General features: G+C 42.4%; 1 protein-coding gene across 1 annotated transcript in view; it reads right to left on the bottom strand.

Annotated features, from left to right (window-relative positions):
* Positions 1 to 22,084, bottom strand: part of TRPC5 (transient receptor potential cation channel, subfamily C, member 5) — a 326,052-nt gene that overhangs the window by 58,918 nt on the left and 245,050 nt on the right. The window contains exons 6-7 of the mRNA XM_011953532.1: positions 21,432 to 21,754; positions 8,335 to 8,530 (exon numbers count right to left, since the gene is read on the bottom strand). Coding sequence (XP_011808922.1) covers positions 8,335 to 8,530; positions 21,432 to 21,754 — 519 coding nt within the window. The remainder of the gene's footprint in view (positions 1 to 8,334; positions 8,531 to 21,431; positions 21,755 to 22,084) is intronic.

Below are 22,084 nucleotides of genomic sequence, written 5' to 3'. Positions count from 1 at the left end.
CGTGTTAGCCAGGATGGTCTCGATCTCCTGACCTCGTGATCCGCCCATCTCGGCCTCCCAAAGTGCTGGGATTACAGGCTTGAGCCACCGCGCCCGGCTGTTCTGTTTTCTTAAGAGATGGCTCTTCGGAGCTGAGATACAGACAATAGGTATGTTGATGAAGGATCAGTGATTCTTATCCTGGAAGAAATTAGGGCAGATATTGGGCTCAGGATTATAATGAGCCCTTTTATCCCTGGAACTGATAGGACAAGGAGACTGAACAGTTCAGAGTTGTGATAAAATGAGGAAAGGAAAGAAGTTCTGTCAGGGCCCTTGTAGTGAAAGTGCATTTCAGGTGCTTCTTGATCTCAAGGTAAGTGTCGACATGATAGTGTAGAGGTTCTGTGCGTGGGTCTTGGGGTTAGACTACCTCAATTTAAATCCAGACAGTACCACTTACTAGCATATGACTTACTAGCATATTGGGAATAATACAGTATTATAATATAGCACATTATCTTGATTTTTCTCCCATCTCTCTGGCTGTTCTTTCTCAGTCTCTTTCGATAATCCATCCTCATTTTTCCAACCTCCAAATATCGGAGTGCCCCAGACTTCATTTTTAGATCTCTTTTCTTTTCTCTCTACACTCACTCCCTTAGTAATCTCATCTAGTTCCATAGCTTTAGATACTACGCATATGTTGGTAACTCTCAAATCTCTATTGCCAGCCTGGAACTCTCCTCTAGACCTATAGACCACTGCCTACCCAATGCCTCTACCTGGATGTGTAATAGGCATCTCCAATTCCACATGTCTAAAAGTCAACTCTGGATCTTTGTTTCACCTCCTTCCCCCACCAGGCCTGCTCCTTTCCTACACTTCCCCATCTCAGTAATGAACAACTGCACCCTTCCAGTTACTCAGATCAAAAAACCTGGATGACATTCTTCACTACTCTCTTTTGCTCACACTTCACATCTGATCTAGTTCAAAATATATCCAGAATCTGACTACTTCTCATTGCTGCCATCATGACCACCCTGGCCAAAACCACCACCAGCTTTTGTCTGGGTTAGTGCAATGGTCTCATAATTGGTCTCTCTGTCTTCGCCCCTATCCCACTCTAGTCTATTCCCAATCAGACACAGCAATCTTACTAAACTACAAGTTAGATCATGTACCTCTTCTGCTCAAAACCCTCCCATGGCTCCCTATCATGTTTAGAATAGAAGCCCAAATCCTTCCAATGGTCCATGAGGCCCTAGGTGATTTGTCACTCACTCCCATTACTTCTCTGACTCCATCTCCTACTTCCCTCTCCTCCCTTGATTACTCCACTCCAGTCATACTGGCCTTCACAAGGCTGAAGTTAAGGTCTTAATGTGGCTGAGCTCTTATCTGGAGGCTCTGGAGAAGAATTTGCTTCCAAGTTCATTTGTGTTGTTTACAGAATTCATTTCTATAGTGAGAGCTTTGGCCCCCTTTCATCTCCTGCATACTGCCTGAATTTCTTACTACTTGCCCCACTCCATCTTCAAGCCAGCAATGCACATCAAATCTTCCTTGTGCTCCAGATCGCTGACTGATATGGTTTGGCTGTGTCCCCACCCAAATCTCATATTGTATTATAATCCCCATAATCCCCGTGTGTCATGGGAGGAATCCAGTGGGAGGTAATTGAATCATGGGGGCAGTTTCCCCCATGCTGTTCTCATGATAGTGAATGAGTTCTCATGAGATCTGATGATTTTATAAGCATCTGGTATTTCCCCTGTTGGCACTCATTCTCTCTCCTGCTGCCCTGTGAAGAGGTGGCTTCTGCCATGATTGTAAGTTTCCTGAGGCCTCCCAGCCATGCAGAACTGTGAGTCAATTAAACCTCTTTTCCTTATAAATTATCTGGTCTTGGGTATTTCTTCATAGCAGCGTGAGAATGAACTAATATAGTAAATTCATACCAAGAGTGGGGCGCTGCTGTAAAGATACCTGAGAATGTGGAAGCAGCTTTGGAACTGGGTAATGAGCAGAGAGGTTGGAACAGTTTGGAGGGCTCAGAAGAAGAAAGGAAAATGTGGGAAAGTTTGGAACTTCTTAAATACTTGGAGAGCTCAGAAGACAGGAGACTGTGGGAAAGTTTGGAACTTTCTAGAGACGTGTTGAATGGCTTTGACCAAAATGCTGATAGTGATATGGACAATGAAGTCCAGGCTGAGATGAGGAACTTATTTGGAACTGGAATAAAGGTGACTCTTGCTTTACTTTAGTAAAGAGACTGGTGGCATTTTGCCCCCTGCCCTAGAGATCTGTGGAACTTTGAACTTGAGAGGTATGATTTAGGGTATCCAGCAGAAGAAATTTCTAAGCAGCAAAGCATTCAATAGGAAGCAGAGCATAAAAGTTTGGGCTGGGCGCAGTGGCTGACACCTGTAATCCCAGCACTTTGGGAGGCCAAGGAGGGTGGATCACGAGGTCAGGCATTCGAGACCAGCCTGGCCAACATAGTGAAACCCTGTCGCTACTAAAAATACAAAAATGAGCCAAGGATGGTGGAAGGCACCTGTAATCTCAGCTACTCAGGAGGCTGAGATAGGAGAATCGGTTGAACCCAGGAGGCAGAGGTTGCAGTGAACTGAGATCATGCCACTGCACTCCAGCCTGGGTGACAGTGTGAGACCCCATCTCAAAAAACAAAACAAAACAAAACAAAACAAAAACTTTGGAAAATTTGCAGCCTGAAAATGTGATAGAAAAGAAAAACCTATTTTCTGGGGAGAAATTCAAGCCAGCTGGAGAAATTTGCATAAGTAATGAGGAAGCGAATGTTAATCACTAAGATAATGGGGGGAAATGTCTCCAGGGCATTTCAGAGACCTTCACAGAAGTCCCTTCCATCACAGGCCCAGAGGCCTAGGAGGGAAAAATGGTTTCCTGGGCTGGGCCCAGGGAACCCCCTGCTGTGTGCAGCCTAAGGGCTTGGTGCCCTGTTTTCCAACTGATCCAGCCATGGCTAAAAGGTGCCAAGGTACAGCTTGGGCTATGGCTTTAGAGGGTACAAGCCCCAACCCTTGGCAGCTTCCATGTGGTGTTGGTCCTACAGGTGGGCAGAAGACAAGAACTGAGGTTTGGGAACCTCCACCTAGATTTCAGATGATTCATGGAAATACCTGAATGTCCAGGCAGAGGTGTGTTGCAGGGGCAGAGCCCTCATGGAGATCCTCTGCTAGGGCAGTGCAGAAGGGAAATGTGGGGTGGGAGCCCCCACACAGAGTCCCCATTGGGGCACTGCCTAGTAGAGCTGTGAGAATAGGGCCACTATCCTCCAGACCTCAGAATGGTAAATCCACTGACAGCTTGCACCATGTACCTGGAGAAGCCACAGACACTCGACACCAGTCTGTGAAAGCAGCCAGGATGGGGGGGCTGTACCCTGCAAAACCACAGAAGTGGAGCTGCCCAAGGCCATGGGAGCCCACCACTTGCATCATTGTAACCTGAATGTGAGACATGGAGTCAAAGGAGATCATTTTGAAATGTTAAGGTTTAATGACTGCCCTATTGGATTCTGGACTTGCATGGGGCCTGTAGCCCCTTTGTTTTGGCCAATTTCTCCCATTTGGAATGGGTGTATTTACCCAATGCCTATACCTCCATTATATCTAGGAAGTAACTAACTTGTTTTTTTTATTTTACAAGCTTGTAGGCAGAAGGGACTTGCCTTGTCTCAGATGAAACTTTGAACTTAGACTTTTGGTTAATGCTGGAATTAGTTAAGACTTTGGGGGACTGTTGGAAAGGGATGAATGTGTTTTAAAATGTAAGGACATGAGATTTGGGAGAGGCCAGGGATGGAATGATATGGTTTGACTGTGTCCCCACCCAAAATCTCATCTTGAATTACAATCCAAATTATAATCCCCACATGTTGGGGGAGGGACCTCCTGGGGGGTGATTAGATCATGGGGGCAGTTCTCCCATGCTGCTTTCATGATAGTGAGTTCTCATGAGATCTGATGGTTTTATAAGGGGCTCTTCCTGCTTCCCTCTCACTCTCTCTCACCTGCCACCATGTAAGACCTGCGTGCTTTTCTTTCTGCCATGATTATAAGATTAATGAAGCATCCCCAGCCATGTGGAACTGTAAGTCAATTAAAACTCCTTTCTTTATAAATGACCGAGTCTCTGGTATTTCTTCGTAGCAGCATGAGAACAGACTAATACACTGACATTCCCTTCTGCTACCAGTTGGAGAAAACTCTGCTTCTAAGACTTATGTGATTAGATTAGGCCTACCTGGATAATCTCCCTGAATACTAACCTCAATTACATCTGCAGAATCCCTTTTGCCACATAATACAACGTAATCACAATTGTGGTATCTCTTCATATTAATAGTCTTGATTATTAGAGTGGGAAATCTAGGGGGAGCATTTTAGGGTTTTGCCTACTGTAGTGATATTCAGACTGTTTAAGAAACCAGTCAATCCAAATATAGGCCAGTTATGGTGCTGGAACAGGGTCCTAGATTCTACCAGCTGTTCCAGATGTTACCCTTTACTTGCTGGATTGTGGGGAGGTCTGGGTATGTCGTAGAAGGAACAGCTGGAGTGACAGCTATTTACCAACTGGTATGGAAATGTTTCAATATTTTAACAATTGAGTAGCCATATCAGTGTGTAGCAGTTGGTTATCAGTCCTGCTGATAGAGTGTTAAAATCATGGTATTGTGTGTGAAGTGCTGCTTTGAGAGTCTCTGCTTTGAAAGTCTCTGCTTTGACAATCTGAGGTTGGTCCTAGATGACTGGGGGTGGGTGGAGAGACCACCTGCCCTTCTTGGCACTTAGATGGTATGCAACAACCCTCTCTAGTCCTGCCTCCTATCTTGTGGTGCCAGGTTTGTTTGGATGAATGTCATCATTTGCATGAATGTCTTCTGCAGTGGGAGAGTCCATTCATCATCTGGGCCTCCAAATGTTGCCACCCTAAGGGAGACAACCAATTACATATATTTGGACTCTCCCCAAGCCATCCAGCAGCTGTGGCTCAGTGAAGCAAGTGCTGTTTACTTATTTTCAGCATTAGAGCAAATACTCCACAGCAGCCAAAGAAACCAAGGGTTCTTATTAACTTGCTGAATGAGGCTTTATCACAGACCATTATGAGCACTATGTTTTGGGAGGACTAATCTTAGGCAACAGAGATGCCATTGTGGGTGGGGTAGGGGATAGGAATAGGGCCTAAGGTAATGAACTTTGTGGGACTGATCTTATCTCTTCCACCTAATATTTTTAAATGGATGAATCTGATTAACATGGCACCGAGGGCAGCTTTGCTTGATGGAGCTTCTGCCTATACATCAAGGACAGCAGTGACAAGGTAGATGCATTTTTTAAAATGTCATTGGGAGTAATAAGGAGATTGAGGGAGATATAAGAATAAAAGGAGAAGTAAATAACTGCTAATTGCCAATAACAATAATATACAATATGGCCAGCTTCACCTGCTGATGCTGGGACCACAGAGCACAGGTCTGGAGTGATTCCTGCTTCACTGTTTCTTAAGGATAACTCTATACACACTGAGGTAGAGCCTCCTCTGACACGGAAATACAAATTGCTACAGAGCCATATATTCACATCACCAGCAGCTCTGAATCCTGCATGGAACACTGATAAAGAGCTTAACCCTTCAAGGGATTGGTATTACCTGGTGTTCTTGAGGACTGTCCTAGAATGTACACAAATTAGATTCATAGTGAGGCATGTCGACAACTCAGTCCCTACCTAGACTGAATCAGCCTGTGATACCTTTATAATAGGAGAAATTTGTCTTCAGTGGTTTCCCTTTCTGTAATCTTCCTCCCTATATCAAGGACCTTGTAAAAATTACATTCAGTACTGAAGCAGAGATGTTGCAAATGAAATTAAATCTACTGTCTGGTCCTTATCACTTAAGCAGATCCAGATATTTTTGGAATCAGGTTGTCTGATATCAGCATCCCACTGGATCCCACTGAATCCACTTAAAAATGGTAAAAACACCCCATGGGATCCAACAGCAGTAAATATATTATTCAGAATGGTTGGCCATGACTTCAGATTTATGAGATGGTATAGACTCCATTTAGCTACCATTGGCTCCCTCCCAAGCCAATGTGTTTTCTTTGGGTGCAGCAGTAGGTGGCGTTAAAACAAAACTTACTACCAGCAGGTGGTGATGAGAACTGGAGTTGATTATTTTCACCCTTCCTAGAAAATGTCACTGAGTTCAGTGAGAAGGACCACAGCCCTGCATTAGGTGACAAGAAAATCTCTCCCTTTTCTACTGTCACAAGGAAAAATCAGCTGTCAGACACCCAGTGAAAAAACTACAAATACCTTTGCATGAATATTGCCATCTTTGGCAGGGGTGAAGGATAGAATGCCAAGCAGAGGGGATAGAAAAGTCAACTCCTGAGACTCCATGCCTACCCCTGCCACCTTATAGAGATAGACTAGGAGTGAACATAAATCATTTCAGAGTTCTTGGCCTAGTTGTTTGAATGAGGGGGAATGAATGAATGGAACTGAACTATATTGCATTTCAAATGCAATAGGAGAACAGAATTTCAGTGCTAGAAAGGACCTTGTTAGCCTATCTTGTTAATCTGTAGGCACCCAGACTCATAGGATGCCAGAGCTAGCAAGGATATTAAAAACTATTGATTTCAAAACCCTCACTTTTTGGATGATGACACTGAGGCTCAAGAGGGGAAAGTAAGTTACTAAAGACATACAGTTATAAACCACAGAGCCAGGATTAGAGTCCTTGATTTATTAACTTCAAATCTTTTTTTCCACTACACTCCTCTCCCTTCTCTACCGCCTAAATACCTACTATCTAAACTATCCTAGCAGACAATTTTATATCCTAATTTTTAAAATTCTCCAATAACAGAAATTCTATAGACCCACCTGTGAGAATATATTTATTACATTGCCATTTATAGTTAGGAATTTCTCCCAAATAGGTAACTCAAAAGCCTCCTGCTCCATTCCTTTTTGGTTCTGTTCTTAGTGGAAATGGATCACATTCACTATTAATAATATTTAAGATGTGGACAATGTGTATGTATGGGTATATGTGTGTGTGTGCGCATATATATATATATATATATATATGCATATATATATATACACACACACACACACATATACATATACATATATATCTAATCTATGTATATGTAACACATAATTTAAGCTTCTTTTCTATAGGCTAAATAACTCCTCAGTGGCAAACCAAATCTGAGAAATAGCATCTAGAAAGGAAAACAAGACTTGGGTTTTTTTATTTTGTACTTTCTCTGCTACAGCAAAAACTTTCAGCAACAGACTGATCCAGAGTGGGTATTCTAGCATTATAGTAGGAACTACACATCTAAATTTACTGATGCCTGACTAAATCAGACCTCAGGTAATGAGGACTCCTTTGCCGAAACTCAATTTCTAGGAATTACACGCAGATTAAAATAAAATAAGCTAAGGTTAGATAGCTACTTTGACATGAAAAACTAGGGCAGGGACTGAATTGATACTGTATCCTACATTGTCACTATTTCTAGTCTAGGGTAATAAACACTGCTGATCTAAATGGTAACACGATGGCGCAAAAAAATTCAGCAATGGACTCTACTTAAGAGTGCCTCACAATGGAGTGCAGTTACTTATATATACTTGATTGAAAAATAGCCACTGGTTGGGTGCAGTGGCTCATGCCTGTAATTCCAGCACTTAGGGAGGCTGAGGTGGGAGGATCACTTGAGGCCAGGAGTTTCAGACCAGCCTGGGCAACATATCAGGACCCCATCTCTATTTTTTTAAATAGGAAAAAATGTAGTCCCCTCCCCTCTCTGTCTCTCTCTGAGAAGACCATCCTTGTCAATGTGATTCTTAGTTTTCGGAGGGAGATGTTTGCAGTGAAGCGGGAGATAGGGCTCTCTTGGCTAGAGAACCAGATCAGCTGAATTAACCCTGGAGATGAGTGAGGTGACACATTGTAGCCAAATTGTGCTCAAACCCCGAGTTTTCCACTGAGGCAAGAAAATTGATTCTGAAATTTAGAAATATTTTCAATAAGTAGCTAGAAAATATTATTCACTAGAATAACTTATATTAGATGATCAAGATTCTATAGACTGAAAGTCCAAACTCAGTTGCATTGGAAAGAAATAATTCACTCTAACAACTAGGAAAGCTAATGTAAATTAATGGAGACAGACGAACTCTTTCATTGAGCTTCTAATGGACTCCATGCCAATGTTGCCCCATCCTGAAAAGAAAGTAAGCACCCTTGTAAAGCAAAGCTACTCACGGCAATAAGCTGATAGGAGTTGTTCATCATAGCAATCAGCATGTTCAGTAGCACTACCAGGGAGATGACGTTGTATGTTCCAAACATGGTAGCTCCTACAAACTCGGTGAATTCGTGTCTGGCTTTCACATTGGTGACATATAGATTTAAAAGGCCAAATACAGACCAGAAGAGTGATTGAAGAGTCTCAAAGAGCCTAAGAGAGATCAAAGAGCAGGTTAGTTAATTCTTTAAGAAGAGCAAGAAAAGAGAGAGAAAATGAAAGGTGATCTGCTTAATGAAGGGGCTGCCAGATTTGTGACTGATAGATTAGTGATCTCACATATTTTGGGCTCTTCCCTTACACAGACTGACCATCCATGTCCATTTGTTTGTTTGTTTCCACTTCTATGTCTTATGCTTTGCTTTTCTACTTGAAATACCATTCCCTCTTCTCAGTCTATGGATAGCCTAAAAATTTTCAAGGCTTATTTCAACAGCTACTTCCTCTACCAAACTTTCTCTTTTGTCTTAAGACCATGTTATTTTTTTACCATTCTAATTACACAGAGGCAATAAGTACTGTGGTTAAGAATATGGTGCTTGAGGCCAGGCGTGGTGGCTCACACCTGTAATCCCAGCACTTTGGGAGGCCGAGGTGGGCGGATCACAAGGTCAGGGGATCGCGACCATCCTGGCTAACACGGTGAAACCCCGTCTCTACTAAAAATACAAAAAATTAGCAGGGCATGGTGGAGGGTGCCTGTAGTCTCAGCTACTTGGGAGGCTGAGGCAGGAGAATGATGCTTGAGTTAGATTGCACTGGGTTAGAATCTCAGTTCTGGCATTTGCTGGCTGAGTGAACATGAGAACAAATTACCATTTCTGATACTTCTTTTGTGGCTCTCACAGGACCCAGATAGCTCTAAACTGCATGGAGGAGCTTGAGGATTCTCAAATTAACACTTTATACAGATAATTCTCAATGATACATTAACCAACTATTATTGAGGCTTTTATTATTGAGAACTCAACTATTATAGAAAACTTATAAGCGTGTTAGGTACTTTTACATACATACATCATCATTATGATCCTTGTAAAATTTTGTTGTTACTGATGAGGAAACAGAGATTCAGAGATTGAATGACTTGCCCAAGGACACCTAACTAGTAAGTTTTGAGCCAGAACTCAAATTTAGGTCTGTCTGCCCTTCCAAAAACACTATATTAATGGCTTCTCAAATTATTATTTCCTCTCTTAGTCTTCACATCCAAACATGTAACTGCAATGATATGCTTTTGGTGTCTAGGGTTTCTTTTGCTTTATATTCAGAAATCTGAATACAGCAATAAAATGCAGCCAGCTCGTGGGCGGCAGAGATTAGCCATTGCCCAAGCCTATGGAAGTCATGCAGAGCATAAGAAATGTTACTTTAAGAATGGATGCATTTTTCAGTGTGCTCGAAATGTGTTGTTCTTAATGAGCACAACGTATTTTGAGAGTCTTAGGGATTTGTTCTTTGGTTCATTTTAGAGGTGAGTGAGAGGTGCTTTAAAGAGTCCCCTGTCAGCTGGGCGCGGTGGCTCACGCCTGTAATCCCAGCACTTTGGGAGGCCGAGGCAGGCGGATCATGAGGTCAGGAGATTGAGACCATCCTGGCTAACACGGTGAAACCCCATGTCCACTAAAAAATACAAAAAAATTAGCCGGGCGTGGTGGCTGGCACCTGTAGTCCCAGCTACTCGGGAGGCTGAGGCAGGAGAATGGCGTGAACCTGGGAGGCAGAGCTTGCAGTGAGTCGAGATCGTGCCACTGCACTCCAACCTGGGCCATAGAGCGAGATTCTGTCTCAAATAATAATAATAATCATAATAATAATAATAATAAATAAAATAAATTTAAAAAAAGAAAAAAAGAGTCCTTCTGTCTGAAAGTGGGTCTGTCCCCCGATCTTTACACAGCTGCCTTCTTATCATCAAGGTCTCAGCTCAAATGTCACTTCTTTAGAGAGGCTTTTCTTGGTTGCTCTACCTAATGTAGCTCCATCAGTTATTCTCTATCCTATTGCCTTATTTAATTTTCTTTGTAGCACTTGAAGCTTCATAAAATTATATTAAGTGATTTTTGGTTTAAATGGTTACTTTCTGTCCCTCTCCACTAGAATATAAGCTCTATGGAGGCAGAGACATATAGCTACCATGTAGCTGGTACATAATAGGCACTAAATGACATTTATTGAATAAGTGAATGAATACATGTAAACTATTACTATTACTGTTATCATTAGATTAAAGTAGAGAAGATTCCAATCCCATTGACAATTTTGCATTCAGCAGGCTGCACAATAACGGCTAGTTTATTTTGTTTAAGGCTGTGCTCTGCACTGACCTGACTCTCAAGGGCCCTTTTCAGGGCTGCCTGAGCAATGTGCACATGGCCCTTCTCAACTTGTTAAGTGGCTCTTCTCTGATTATCATAGATAAATTCCATGATCTTTTCAGCATCACGTTGCTGGAGAGATAGCCTAAAAGGAATAAATTTGCTTTTTGTTTGGTGAAAGTAAATGCCAGCTGGTGAAGCATCTGAGAATCAATAGTAAGATGAGAGTCTGGAGTTCAGGGGCCAGGGCACAAGAACCAGACAATATGGCAAGTCAGACCTATCACAGGACCTAAATTTTCAGGGCCAGGCAATATAGTGCATCACAGAACCAGGCAGAGGGTTGAAAAATGAGGAATACATGGGGCTAAGTAATCTGGCCCCTGCTAGGAGGGCACAGTCAAAACCTGATGATGTCTATTAGGTACCAGCAATCAGGCAGGCAGGAGGCCAGCAGTAAATAGCACAAGCAGCTAGCACAGCTGCTAGGTAACAGAAGCCAGGGCAGACTGTAGCTCAGAATTTTAAAAAGCAGTTGCAGTGAGTAGGAATGCCATTCTAAGGAACCAGAGCCCCTGGAAGTTGAATGACCTTGAACACAGAATGCATTCAGTAAGTGTTCGTTGATTTCCCGACAAACACGAAAGCCATAAACTAGGGCAAATATGCAATCAATATGTTGGTAGGGTCTTACTGAATGAGTTGCCTCTCCTGAATAGATGTTACATTCACCTCTAGCCTTACAACAATTAAAATTGCAATGGCTTATGCTTGAGGATAGAGTTTATTGCTAGTTGTTCGACTGACTGATACAAATGTTCCCTAAAAGTAAAAGTCTGAGCATTTAAAATCTTCCCTCAGCCAGGCATGGTGGCTCATGTCTATAACCCCAGAGCTTTGGGAGACAAAGTTGGGAGGATTACTTGAACCCATGAGTTTGAGACCAGCTTGAGCAACATAACAAAGCCCCATTATCTTAAAAAAAAAAAAAAAGCCGGGTATGGTGGTGTGTGCCTGTAGTCTCAGTTACATGGGAGGCTGAAGTGGGAGGATTGCTTGAGCCCAGGAATTTGAGGCTGCGGTGAGCTGTGATCATGCCACTGCACTCCAGCCTGGGTGACAGGGCTAGACCCTGTCTCTCTCTACATATAAGTAAATAAATAAATAATAAACAAGCAATGCATGCATGCATAAATAAATCTGCCTTCAACTGTGCTGATATTCTAGTCAGGGAAACCTTATAGATAAAACTGTACAAGAGGGGAAAATGGGGAGGGACAGGAAACATCATTCCTCCATTTTGGTGGTTGGTAGTGAGAATGGTCTCAACATGTTTCTCAAAATGTTACAGTGTGGTCAGGAGAAGCTGGCCCGCTTAAAAGCATGCCCAGGTAAAATGAGGGACTGGCATGTGAGGTGGAAAAGAATATTCTGGTAAGACATCATTGGAGGTTCTGTGACCTCTAGACTCAGTTTTAAAGGGCCACCACTGGTGGTGGTGGGGGTGTACTACTTGGTGCTGGGTCTATAATAAAGTCATCATAGGGATGGAAAGACTTGTTGACAAACCATAGAATCTTAATAACGTAGAATATCTTTTTAATTTTAAAGAGGGATTATTTTAGAGAAAGCAACTAGTCCATTTTTATTTAGCAGAGAGTAAACAAACATATGGAACTTGCTAGCTCAAGAAGGGGCATAGACTGAAGACACAAAGATTCAAGAAAACTTGATATTAAATGCACAGAAGACAAATCCATACCAGGTGGTTAAGGGAGAACTTGCACATGTTGGGAGCCATCCACAAATAGATCACAAAGCTAAGAGGTGTACAGTGGAATAGAGATAGGAACTCAGTCCTCTGAACATTTGCCGAAAGTCTCGTCTTTGAGATGAGGAATTACTCCTTCAAAAAGTAGAAGGAGTATGGAGAGGATTTACTCCTCTGGACCTAATTCAGAGCAGCAAAGAAGAACTAGAGGGTGAACAGAATTAAAGGCTTGTTGGGAGAAAGCAGGGACATCATCCTATATTTTCCAAGTTGTATGTTGATAGCCTAAATGGAACAAAAGCTATAATTCCAACACAGGTGACCCTTTGGTGTCATCCTTACCCATTCTACAGTTCCCTGGACCTGCTATTTCTCATTCCTCTATGCCTTTGACAAGCTCCTGTTTCTGGATAGAATACCCTCATCCTGCCCCAACCTCTAGCTTCTACTTCCTTCTTTTCTCCTTTTCTGTCTAATTCCTGTTTGACCTTTGAGGCTCAGTTGAAGCCCCACCTCCACTAGAAGCCTGCCCCAACTCCTTTCCTAACAGGCTGGGTTAGATGCTCCTCTTTTTTGCTCCCATAGCACCCAAGCCTTTATCCATAAATGCACAAATCACACTGTAGAGGCAATAGAGGAGAGTGCCTAAGAGAGAACTTTAGATCCCACTGTTTATTAAATAACGTTGGGAAAGTTACATAGCCTCTTTCAATTTCAAGTTTTCCTTATCTCAACAATGATTCTTAGTAGGATAAATACTAATTGCTAACATTTATTGTGCTCTTACTATGTGCCAAGCATCGTGCTTAGTGCTTTGCATATACAGTTATCCCTCGATATCTGCAAAGGGTTGGTTCCAGGACCTCCTGCAGATACCCAAATTCATGGATGCTCAAATTCCTTATATAAAATGGCACAGTGTTTATGTATAATGTAAGCACATATCCTCCCATATACTTTTTCATTTTGATTGTTTATTTTTATTTATTTATTTATTTTTAGAGAAAAGATCTCTCTGTCGTCCAGGCTGGAGTGTGGTGGTACAACTATTGCTTGCTGCAGCTTTGAACTCCTGGGCTCAAGTGACCCTCCTGCCTCAGTCTCCTGAGTAGGTAGGACTACAGGCATGCACCACCACACCCAGCTAACTTTTTCAAAATGCAGCGGCTCACGCCTGTAATCCCAGCACTTTGGGAGGCCAAGTTGGGTGGATCACGAGGTCAGGAGATTGAGACCATCCTGGCTAACATGGTGAAACCCTGTCTCTACTAAAAGTACAAAAAATTAGCTGGGCATGGTGGCAGACACCTGTAGTCCCAGCTACTTGGGAGGCTGAGGCAGGAGAATGGTGTGAACCTGGGAGGTGGAGCTTGCAGTGAGCCGAGATCATGCCACTGCACTGTAGCCTGGGTGACAAAGCGAGACTCCATCTCAAAAACAAAAAACAAAAAACAAAAAACAAACAAACAACAACAACAACAACAGTTTTCGGAGAGACAGGTGTCTTGCTATATTGCCCACACCTAGAGGTGATCCACTCCTAGCCTCAAGTGATCCTCCTGCTTCAGCCTCCCAAAGTGTTGGAATTACAGGCATGAACCACTATGCCTGGCCTATTCCATTACTTTATATCATCTCTAGATTATTTATGATAGCTAATACAGTGTGAATGCCATGTAAATAGTTGCTATATTATATTATTTAGAGAATAATGACAGAAAAAAGTCTGTACATATTCAGTACAGATGCAACCATTCATTTTTTAAAAAATATTTTTGATCCACAGATGGTTGAATCCATGGATGCAAAAGACATAGATATGAAGGGCTGATTATATTATATTTGGCTATATGTCTATAAAATAGCGACTATTGTTCTTCTATTTTTCAGATGAGATACTGAGGCACAGAGTGGTCACACAGGCAGGAAGTATCAGAGGTAGAATTTGTACCCAGCTCTTTTGACTCTGAAGCCCATACACGTAACCTCATAACTGTATCACCTAACATACTGCATGTAAAGTGCTCAGCACTTTAAAGTACTTTGCATATGGTAAACATTAATAATAGCAGCTATTCTAATTGTTTATTTGCATTCCCCATTAGACTATAAATTTCTTAAGGTTAAGGATTCCATCTTCTTAGGTATCCTCATTGCCTGGTACATAGGAATTGTTGGAGAAATGTTTATTGAAGGAGTCTATAAAAGATGACAGGAGAAACACATAACCGAAGAAAGTACAAACGAGTAGCACCATCCTGTGATAATAGCATTGGGAAGGATATGGACTGGAATTAGGAGGAAAAGCCAGAGATAACCAGTAAGAACCTTTATGACCTGACCAGAACAAAAAGAAGAGTGTTTGATGGGAACTACATGTGTATCGATGTTAATAAGATAGGAAAATATTGGCTGAATGATGGGTGGAGAAATCACCACTGATTAAGTAGAAGTAGCTGCAAATGAATGGTAATAGCCTTGAAGAAGGTTGCAGTGGACTGCTAGGTCACGGCTCTGTCCTATTTAGTTTTTCATGTATTCATGATTATTGCAGCTGTATACAACAAATCTTATGTACCTTTACAAAACCAGATTTACACCTGTATCCCTAGGTAAAAGTACAGACTGGAGCTTGCATGCCTGGATTGAAATCCTGTCTTTGCTACTTACCATCTATGCAATTCGGGACAGCCTGATTAACTGCATTGTACTCTGGTTTCCCTATCTGTAAGAACAACACTGTCTACCTGATAGCATGGTAGTGAGGATTACATGAGTTAATTCATGAAAAGCTGGTTTGTAATAGTGCCTGTTCCTAGCACTCAGTAAATATTGATTATTTTCATTATTATTATTAACTCTTCCACATTGTTATTTTACATTCCTTTGTCTTTATAGATTATTCATTTGAATATCTAATTGTACATAGTTGCAATCATAGTTTATACATTCTCTAGTGTTTGCTTGCTTGTTCTTGAGACAGAGTCTCCATGCGATGCCCAGGCTGGAGTACAATAGCGCGATCTCCGCTCACTGCAATCTCCGCCTCCCAGATTCAAGTGATTCTCCTGCCCCAGCCTCCTGAGTAGCTGGGATTACAGGCTCATGCCACCATGCCCAGCTAATTTTTGTATTTTTAGTAGAGACAGGATTTTGCCATGTTGGCCACGCTGGTCTCAAACTCCTTACCTGAGGTGATCCACTCGCCTCAGCCTCCCAAGGTGCTGAGATTACAGGTGTGAGCCACCCTCTCAGCCTGGGATCGATCTATTTATCTATCGCTCTATCTATCTAACATCTATCTATGTGTGTGTGTGTATATATGTATGCATGTGTATATAAATTTTTTTTTTAGATGGAGTCTTACTCTGTTGCCCAGGCTGGAGTGCAATGGAGCCATCTTGGCTCACTGTGTGCAGTCTCTGCCTCCCGGGTTCAAGCAATTCTCCTGCCCCAGTCTCCCAAGTAGCTGGGATTACAGGTGCCCACCACCACACCTGGCTGAGTTTTGTATTTTTAGTAGAGACGGAGTTTCCTCATGTTGGCCAGGCTGGTCTCGAACTCCTGACCTCAAGTGATCTGCCCAGTTCGGCCTCCCAAAGTGCTGGGATTACAGGCGTGAACCACAGGGCCCAGCCCAATCTCTGTGATTTTTTAAAAATTACACATTTTGGGTTTAGACACTTTTTAATGTATATACAGAGTCTTCATGTGTATCATTTTAATAGCTGCCCAATATTCCACCCAGCGAATACCAAGCCTGCCTGACAGTTTTTTCAATGCTTTGGATGGAAATCGATGGCATGCTTCTTAGATCTTTAGATGACACAAGACTAGAGGGAAAGCTGATAAACTGGATGACAGGATAAAGACTCAGAAAGACTTCAACACCTTGGAGCAAGGGGCTAGAACTAATGAGATGAAATACATAGGGATCAATGTAGAGATTTGCTCTTGGGCCAAGTGCCCAAGTACAGAATGAGAGAGGTAGGAGAAAGGCCAAGGGTTTTTGCTGAGAGTAAGCTCAAAGTGGATCAGCAGAGTGACACGACTGGCCAGATACTTCAGTCATCCTGGGGAGCAGGGTGGACAGAAGCAGAAGTAGATTATCTATAATTAAAGACAAGATTACTCTTAGGCCCATGTATGTTGTTGCAAATGGCTTGCACATGTGTGGAAGTTTCTTTCTAAATACCCGTGAAAACTGGTGAAATCTGAATAAGGCCACTGGATTTTATCAGTGTTGATTTCCTGGTTGTGATAATGTACTACAGCTATGCAAGATGTTACGCCTGGGAAAAATCGGTGAAGGATTTACAGATTTCTCTATTATTTCTTACAATTACAATGTAACTAAAATTATCTCCAAATAAAAAGCTTAAAAAGAGGATTGCTTTTGGACGTCATCTTCGTCTTTTCACTCAATTGTTCAGTAGCCATGTTGAGCACTGTTATGTCTTAGGCCCCTCTATGGCAGATGCAAAGTTTACTAAGATGGGAGTCCAGTCTAATGGGAGAGAGAGGCACAAATGTCTGAAATACAACAGTTTATGTAACATAATGGAGATGTGTTTAGAATGCCATGGGAAACATACATTCTAGAAGAAGCCTGCAGCTGAGAGTGGGGTTAGAGTGGGTAAGAAAGGCTTTAGAGTAGGTAGTCCTTTGGCATCAACTGAGAAGATGGGTATGAGTTTGCCAGGCTGGCTAGGTGAGGATGAGTATTCCATTCAGAGGGAATGGCATGTGATGTACAAAGGTCTGAAGGGTTAAGACACTTTCCTGTAGTTGGAGAACAGCAAAATGTTGACAAAGGAGGAGAGCGGTAAAAGACTGGAGAGGCAAGAGTCAGATTACCAAGGCCCTGTGTGTTATGGTAAAGAGGCAGGATTTTATGGAGAAGATTCAGATATTCTGGCAGGCATGAAGTCAGTGGGGGCCAGGATGCAACGGGCATTTAGAAAGAAACTTCCGCATAGTAGGTGGGAGATTGTTTGGAGAGAAGACCAGATTGGAGGCAGAGAGACCAGTCAAGAGTCTGTTGCCACAGTCCTTGGGAGAAATGATTTAGGCCTGAACCAGGATGGTTGGATGAGTGTGTGTGTGTGTGTGGGGGGGGGGAGGGTGTTTGTGTGTGTGTGTGTGAAAGAGAGAGAGGTATTCAAGAGATATTTCAGAAGTAGAACTGATTGGGCTGAGTGACATACTTGATGATGTGTTTCATGAGGGAAGGTTTAAGAGTCCCAGATGACTCCTAGGAGTCTGGTTAGTGTCATTTAATGAGATGAGGAATTAAAGGGGATATAGATTGGAAGTGAAGATACGGAGATAAGGGATAAGGAATTTAGTTGTGGACATCCTGTATTTGAAGGGCCTGTGAAACAGCCAGGTGTATTCAGGAGGTGAGGGCTGGAACAAGTTAGCTTCTTTTTCTTTCCCAAGTCCTGTGCCTTCAGAATGATAATGTCTTTCTAATTATTTCTCTTGACAGCAGATGAAGGCCACGTATTCCCAGTACGCAATACCAAACTCAAACCCCCAGCTGTACTGTCATGTGGTTGTCAGCAAGGACAGTGAGTTTCCCTTAAATTGTATGCCTAAGGAGAAAAGATATTTTTTTCTTTTTCCTTCCTTCCTTCCTTCCTTCCTTCCTTCCTTCCTTCCTTCTTTCCTTCCTTCCTTCCTCTTTATTTTTTTTCCCACAGTTTGGTTTTATTTTGCAGTACAGAAATCATTTGGAGCCATTTTGAGACAGAAGTAGAGGCTCTGTCATGTCAATACAGCATTGCAGCTTGGTCCACTGAAGAAGCCACGCCTTAGATATAAAAGATGCTCTACGCTTTACCCGCTTTATGTTTGCTTCCTCTCCCCTTTTCCCTCATCAACATTATTAGGTTAAAACACCACATACAGGCTTTCTCCAAATGACTCCCTATGTCTAGAGTTTGGTTAGAATTTTATGCCCACATAAACCAAACTTGTGGCTATGCTATTTGGGCCCTGCCATAACATTTGACATAATACAAAATATAAAGTCATAGGGAAAACTTCTGGATGCCATCCCAAACCGTGAAATATTCAATTTAGAATCTCCTGAACCTCAGGAGGACAGATGGCACATAAGCTGTATGGATCCAGTTCTTGAGGAGCAGAAGCACACAGCTACACTGATTAAAAGATACAAATACTGTCTCAAGTTGTCTGTATTGGTATCCCAACGTTTGTTTAAAACTGATCCTTCACTAGAAAAAAAAAAAAAAAAAGCCAGTTTGGTTAAATTGAACAGAATGTGGTAACTGCCAATTCTGAATAGCCACTCTTTTTTTTTGTTGTTTGTTTGAGATGGAGTTTTGCTCTTGTTGCCCAGGCTGGAGTGCAATGGCGGGATCTCAGCTCAATGCAACCTCTGCCTCCTGGGTTCAAGCGATTCTCCTGCCTCAGCCTCCCGAGGAGCTGGGATTACAGGCATGTGCCACCACGCCTGGCTAATTTTGTATTTTTGGTAGAAACAGAGTTTCTCCATGTTGGCCAGGCTGGTCTTGAACTCCCGACCTCAGGTGATCTTCCTGCCTCGGCCTCTCAAAGTGCTGGGATTATAGGTTTGAGTCACCGCACCTGGCCTGTTTTTTTCTTTTTTTATGTGGAAGAAAAGCAATGGCATCTCTGGAGAATCAGAAGGAAAAGGATGACAATAAGCAGGTACCAAACTTTCCACTAGGTACATAAACAAACTATCCCCTTCTCTAAAAGCAGAATCTTTCTGACTCCCTGGCTGAGTAACGTGTATTTTAACAGGTATGATAAATGCCTGAGGCTGGGTGCAGTGGCTCAGACCTGTAATCCCAGCACTTTGGGAGGCTGAGACGAGTGGATCACCTGAGGTCAGGAGTTCGAGACCAGCCTGGGCAACATGGCAAAACCCCATCTCTACTAAAAATATAAAGATTAGCCAGGCATGGTGATGGGCAACTGTAATCCTAGCTACTCAGGAGACTGAGGCACAAGAATTGCTTGAACCTGGGAGAGAGATGTTGCAGTGAGCTAGGATCATGCCACTGTACTCCAGCCTGGGTGACAGAGCAAGACTCAGCCTCAATGAATGAATGAATGAATGAATGAATGCCTGAGTTGAGGCATTTAAAAGAAAACAACCTTTTATGGAGGAAAAATATCAACTGATAGAGGAAAAGTTGAGGTAACATTACTGCTGATTTGGCCCCTCCATAACAATGCTTCTTCATATCTGACACCCCAAGATATAATTTTGTATATGACAGGTGCCCATTCTTTTCAATCGTCCCTGCTAGGCAAGTGATAGGAGCAAAATGTCAGTTGGCAACAGGGGTGTTAATAATCACTACAAACTTGCAAGGAGGCATTTCATAAATTTCCTCAGCAGAGTACACATGAGAGCATAATTGGCAGGGACCTGACCTCCTGAAAGGCACCTCTCATTCATGTATTTAATTCTGTTGAACACTTTGATGGGAACAAATGCAGTCTCCTGGTGCTCAAGCCACTACACAATTGCTCTCTATGTTGAAAACAGGTTGCTGTGAGTTCTGTCTCTAGAGTAATGCAGGAGAGGAAGTCATTCCTAGTCAAGAGGCACTAGGAAGCTGATAAGCTGATGTTATACACTCCAGGCTGGCTTAACCAAAGTAGCACTATCTCTCTGTCAACCCATTTTGGACCCCTTCTCCTTGCACATGAATCTGGTTTCCCACCCAAGATTTAGCCCTGAGTTTCGGGAAAAGAGACAAGGAGCATGGCCTAGTGCAGGAAGTTTAATCATAGATTCCATTCTACTGTCTATTAACATGCCACTGAGCTGTGGTTTGTGTGAATCCATTTTAGGAAATGCTGCTAGAGACAAATAACAAGAATCAGCTAGATAGCACTGTTTTTTGCTGTTGTTGTTGTTGTTTTCTCTATCAATGCAACAGTCCTTTTATTCTCTGGCCTTTGTTATGGAGCACATTTCCAGGATGTCCAAGTCCACTGAACTGTGTTGGTTTACGGAGTTGTAAGGAAAAAAATTGTATCTTAGTTTAATGACTAAGAATCTTGTATGACCTTGGGGTCGTTGCTATGAATACCAGTGATGAGTTGCACTCTCCAGAAGTAGGGGTGGAGATGCACAAGGTGTAGGACACTGAGTTCAGGGTCAGCCCAGGACAGCTCCTAACAGCCTGACATGTGCTTGTTTGTTTTCTCTTGTCTATTTCCTTTAGCATTGATTTATCAGAAAATGAAAGCCATTCTGAAGGCTTGAAGGTCCCCCGAAAAGTAGGTCTTGACAGGACTAAGCAAAGGCACAGGAGTTCCATGTGTTCAGAGGCAGTGGACTTGTGGACAGAATCATGAGTTATCTCTTGTGTCCTGGGACATTTCCAATTAGTGCTGGGTGCCACCTGGCCCACCTGAAACCTTAAATTAATGTAGCAGGAGAGTGGATTCTAGTCCTACCTTCAGCCTGTCCCCTCTCAAGATTACACCTATGAATGGGGGTGCATTAAGATATGTTTGCATTCTTCCTTGATTCACAATAGTTAAGTTAGCTTTGGTAGCCACTCGTTCAGAGGAATAGCTTTGCTGTTTCATTACCTTGGTGCCACATTTTGAGTGAGGAATTATCTATCTCACCCCAATTAATTCTTTTAAAAATATGTAATGCTACCAACGTAGTTCAGAACCAACTCTTTAGATGACTTCCTGGAATCCCATGTCTGTGCTTGTTTCTTTCCTACCTCACCTAACTTCACTTCGTCTCCTAGTACCCTGTAGCGAGAGAAGAACATTCCTCCACCTCTGACCCTTTGGGTGGATCCACAGTGAGCACTGCCTTCACAGTCAAGTGACAGTGATGAAGCTATAGGCTGAAAACAGGACAAAAATGGAAAAGGCAGAAAAATGGCAAAAAAAAAAAAAAAGAAAGAAAGAAAAGGAAAGGGGATTGTCTTACGTGGAGAAGGCATTGTTCTGTTTCTCACATCGGATCCCCTTGCAGTTGTTAGGCTCATCGATAGCTCTGGTTTCATAATAGAAGTAAAGCTGGTTCAGTCCATTGGCAAAAGCTAGTAGTACCAGGCAGTAGATAAAGAGGAATTTGAGGATATCAAGCAGCATGCGTCCCAAAGAGATCTGCAGAGGTCCTAAGTGGGAGTTGGCTGTGAACAGGGATATGAGACGCAACGAACTTAAAATGTTGGAAATCGCGAAGAGTGCTTCTGCAATCAGAGTCGGGTGCCACATTTCCCATTCCTCCCTTGGACGAGAACCATTATACTGAAAGAAATAACAAGTGTACAAGATGAGAGGTACAGTGAGCATTTATAAAACTTTCCCTTTTTTCCTTCCTTCCATACCCAAACAAAGCCACCAAAATATGCATCAAGCTTTCATTATGCAACAGGCCCCATGCATGACACTATTTGTCTTTCTTGCCCCACCCAATTAATATGTGCTGCTAACAACTCTCTTCCTCCCACTCCCATCCACATATATACCTAGGATGTACACATAGAAGAATGAATTTTAGATCAATCATCTGGAGCAACCTCCTGTGGTTTATCAATAGACATTTTCTAACTGTGAGTTTACCAGATTATTGGGGAG

This window comes from Colobus angolensis, unplaced genomic scaffold (assembly GCF_000951035.1).
Source record: "Colobus angolensis palliatus isolate OR3802 unplaced genomic scaffold, Cang.pa_1.0 Scaffold366, whole genome shotgun sequence".
Taxonomy (NCBI): Eukaryota; Metazoa; Chordata; class Mammalia; order Primates; family Cercopithecidae; genus Colobus; species Colobus angolensis.
Note: the sequence above shows the minus strand (reverse complement) of the source record. Positions and strands in the feature narration are given on the sequence as shown.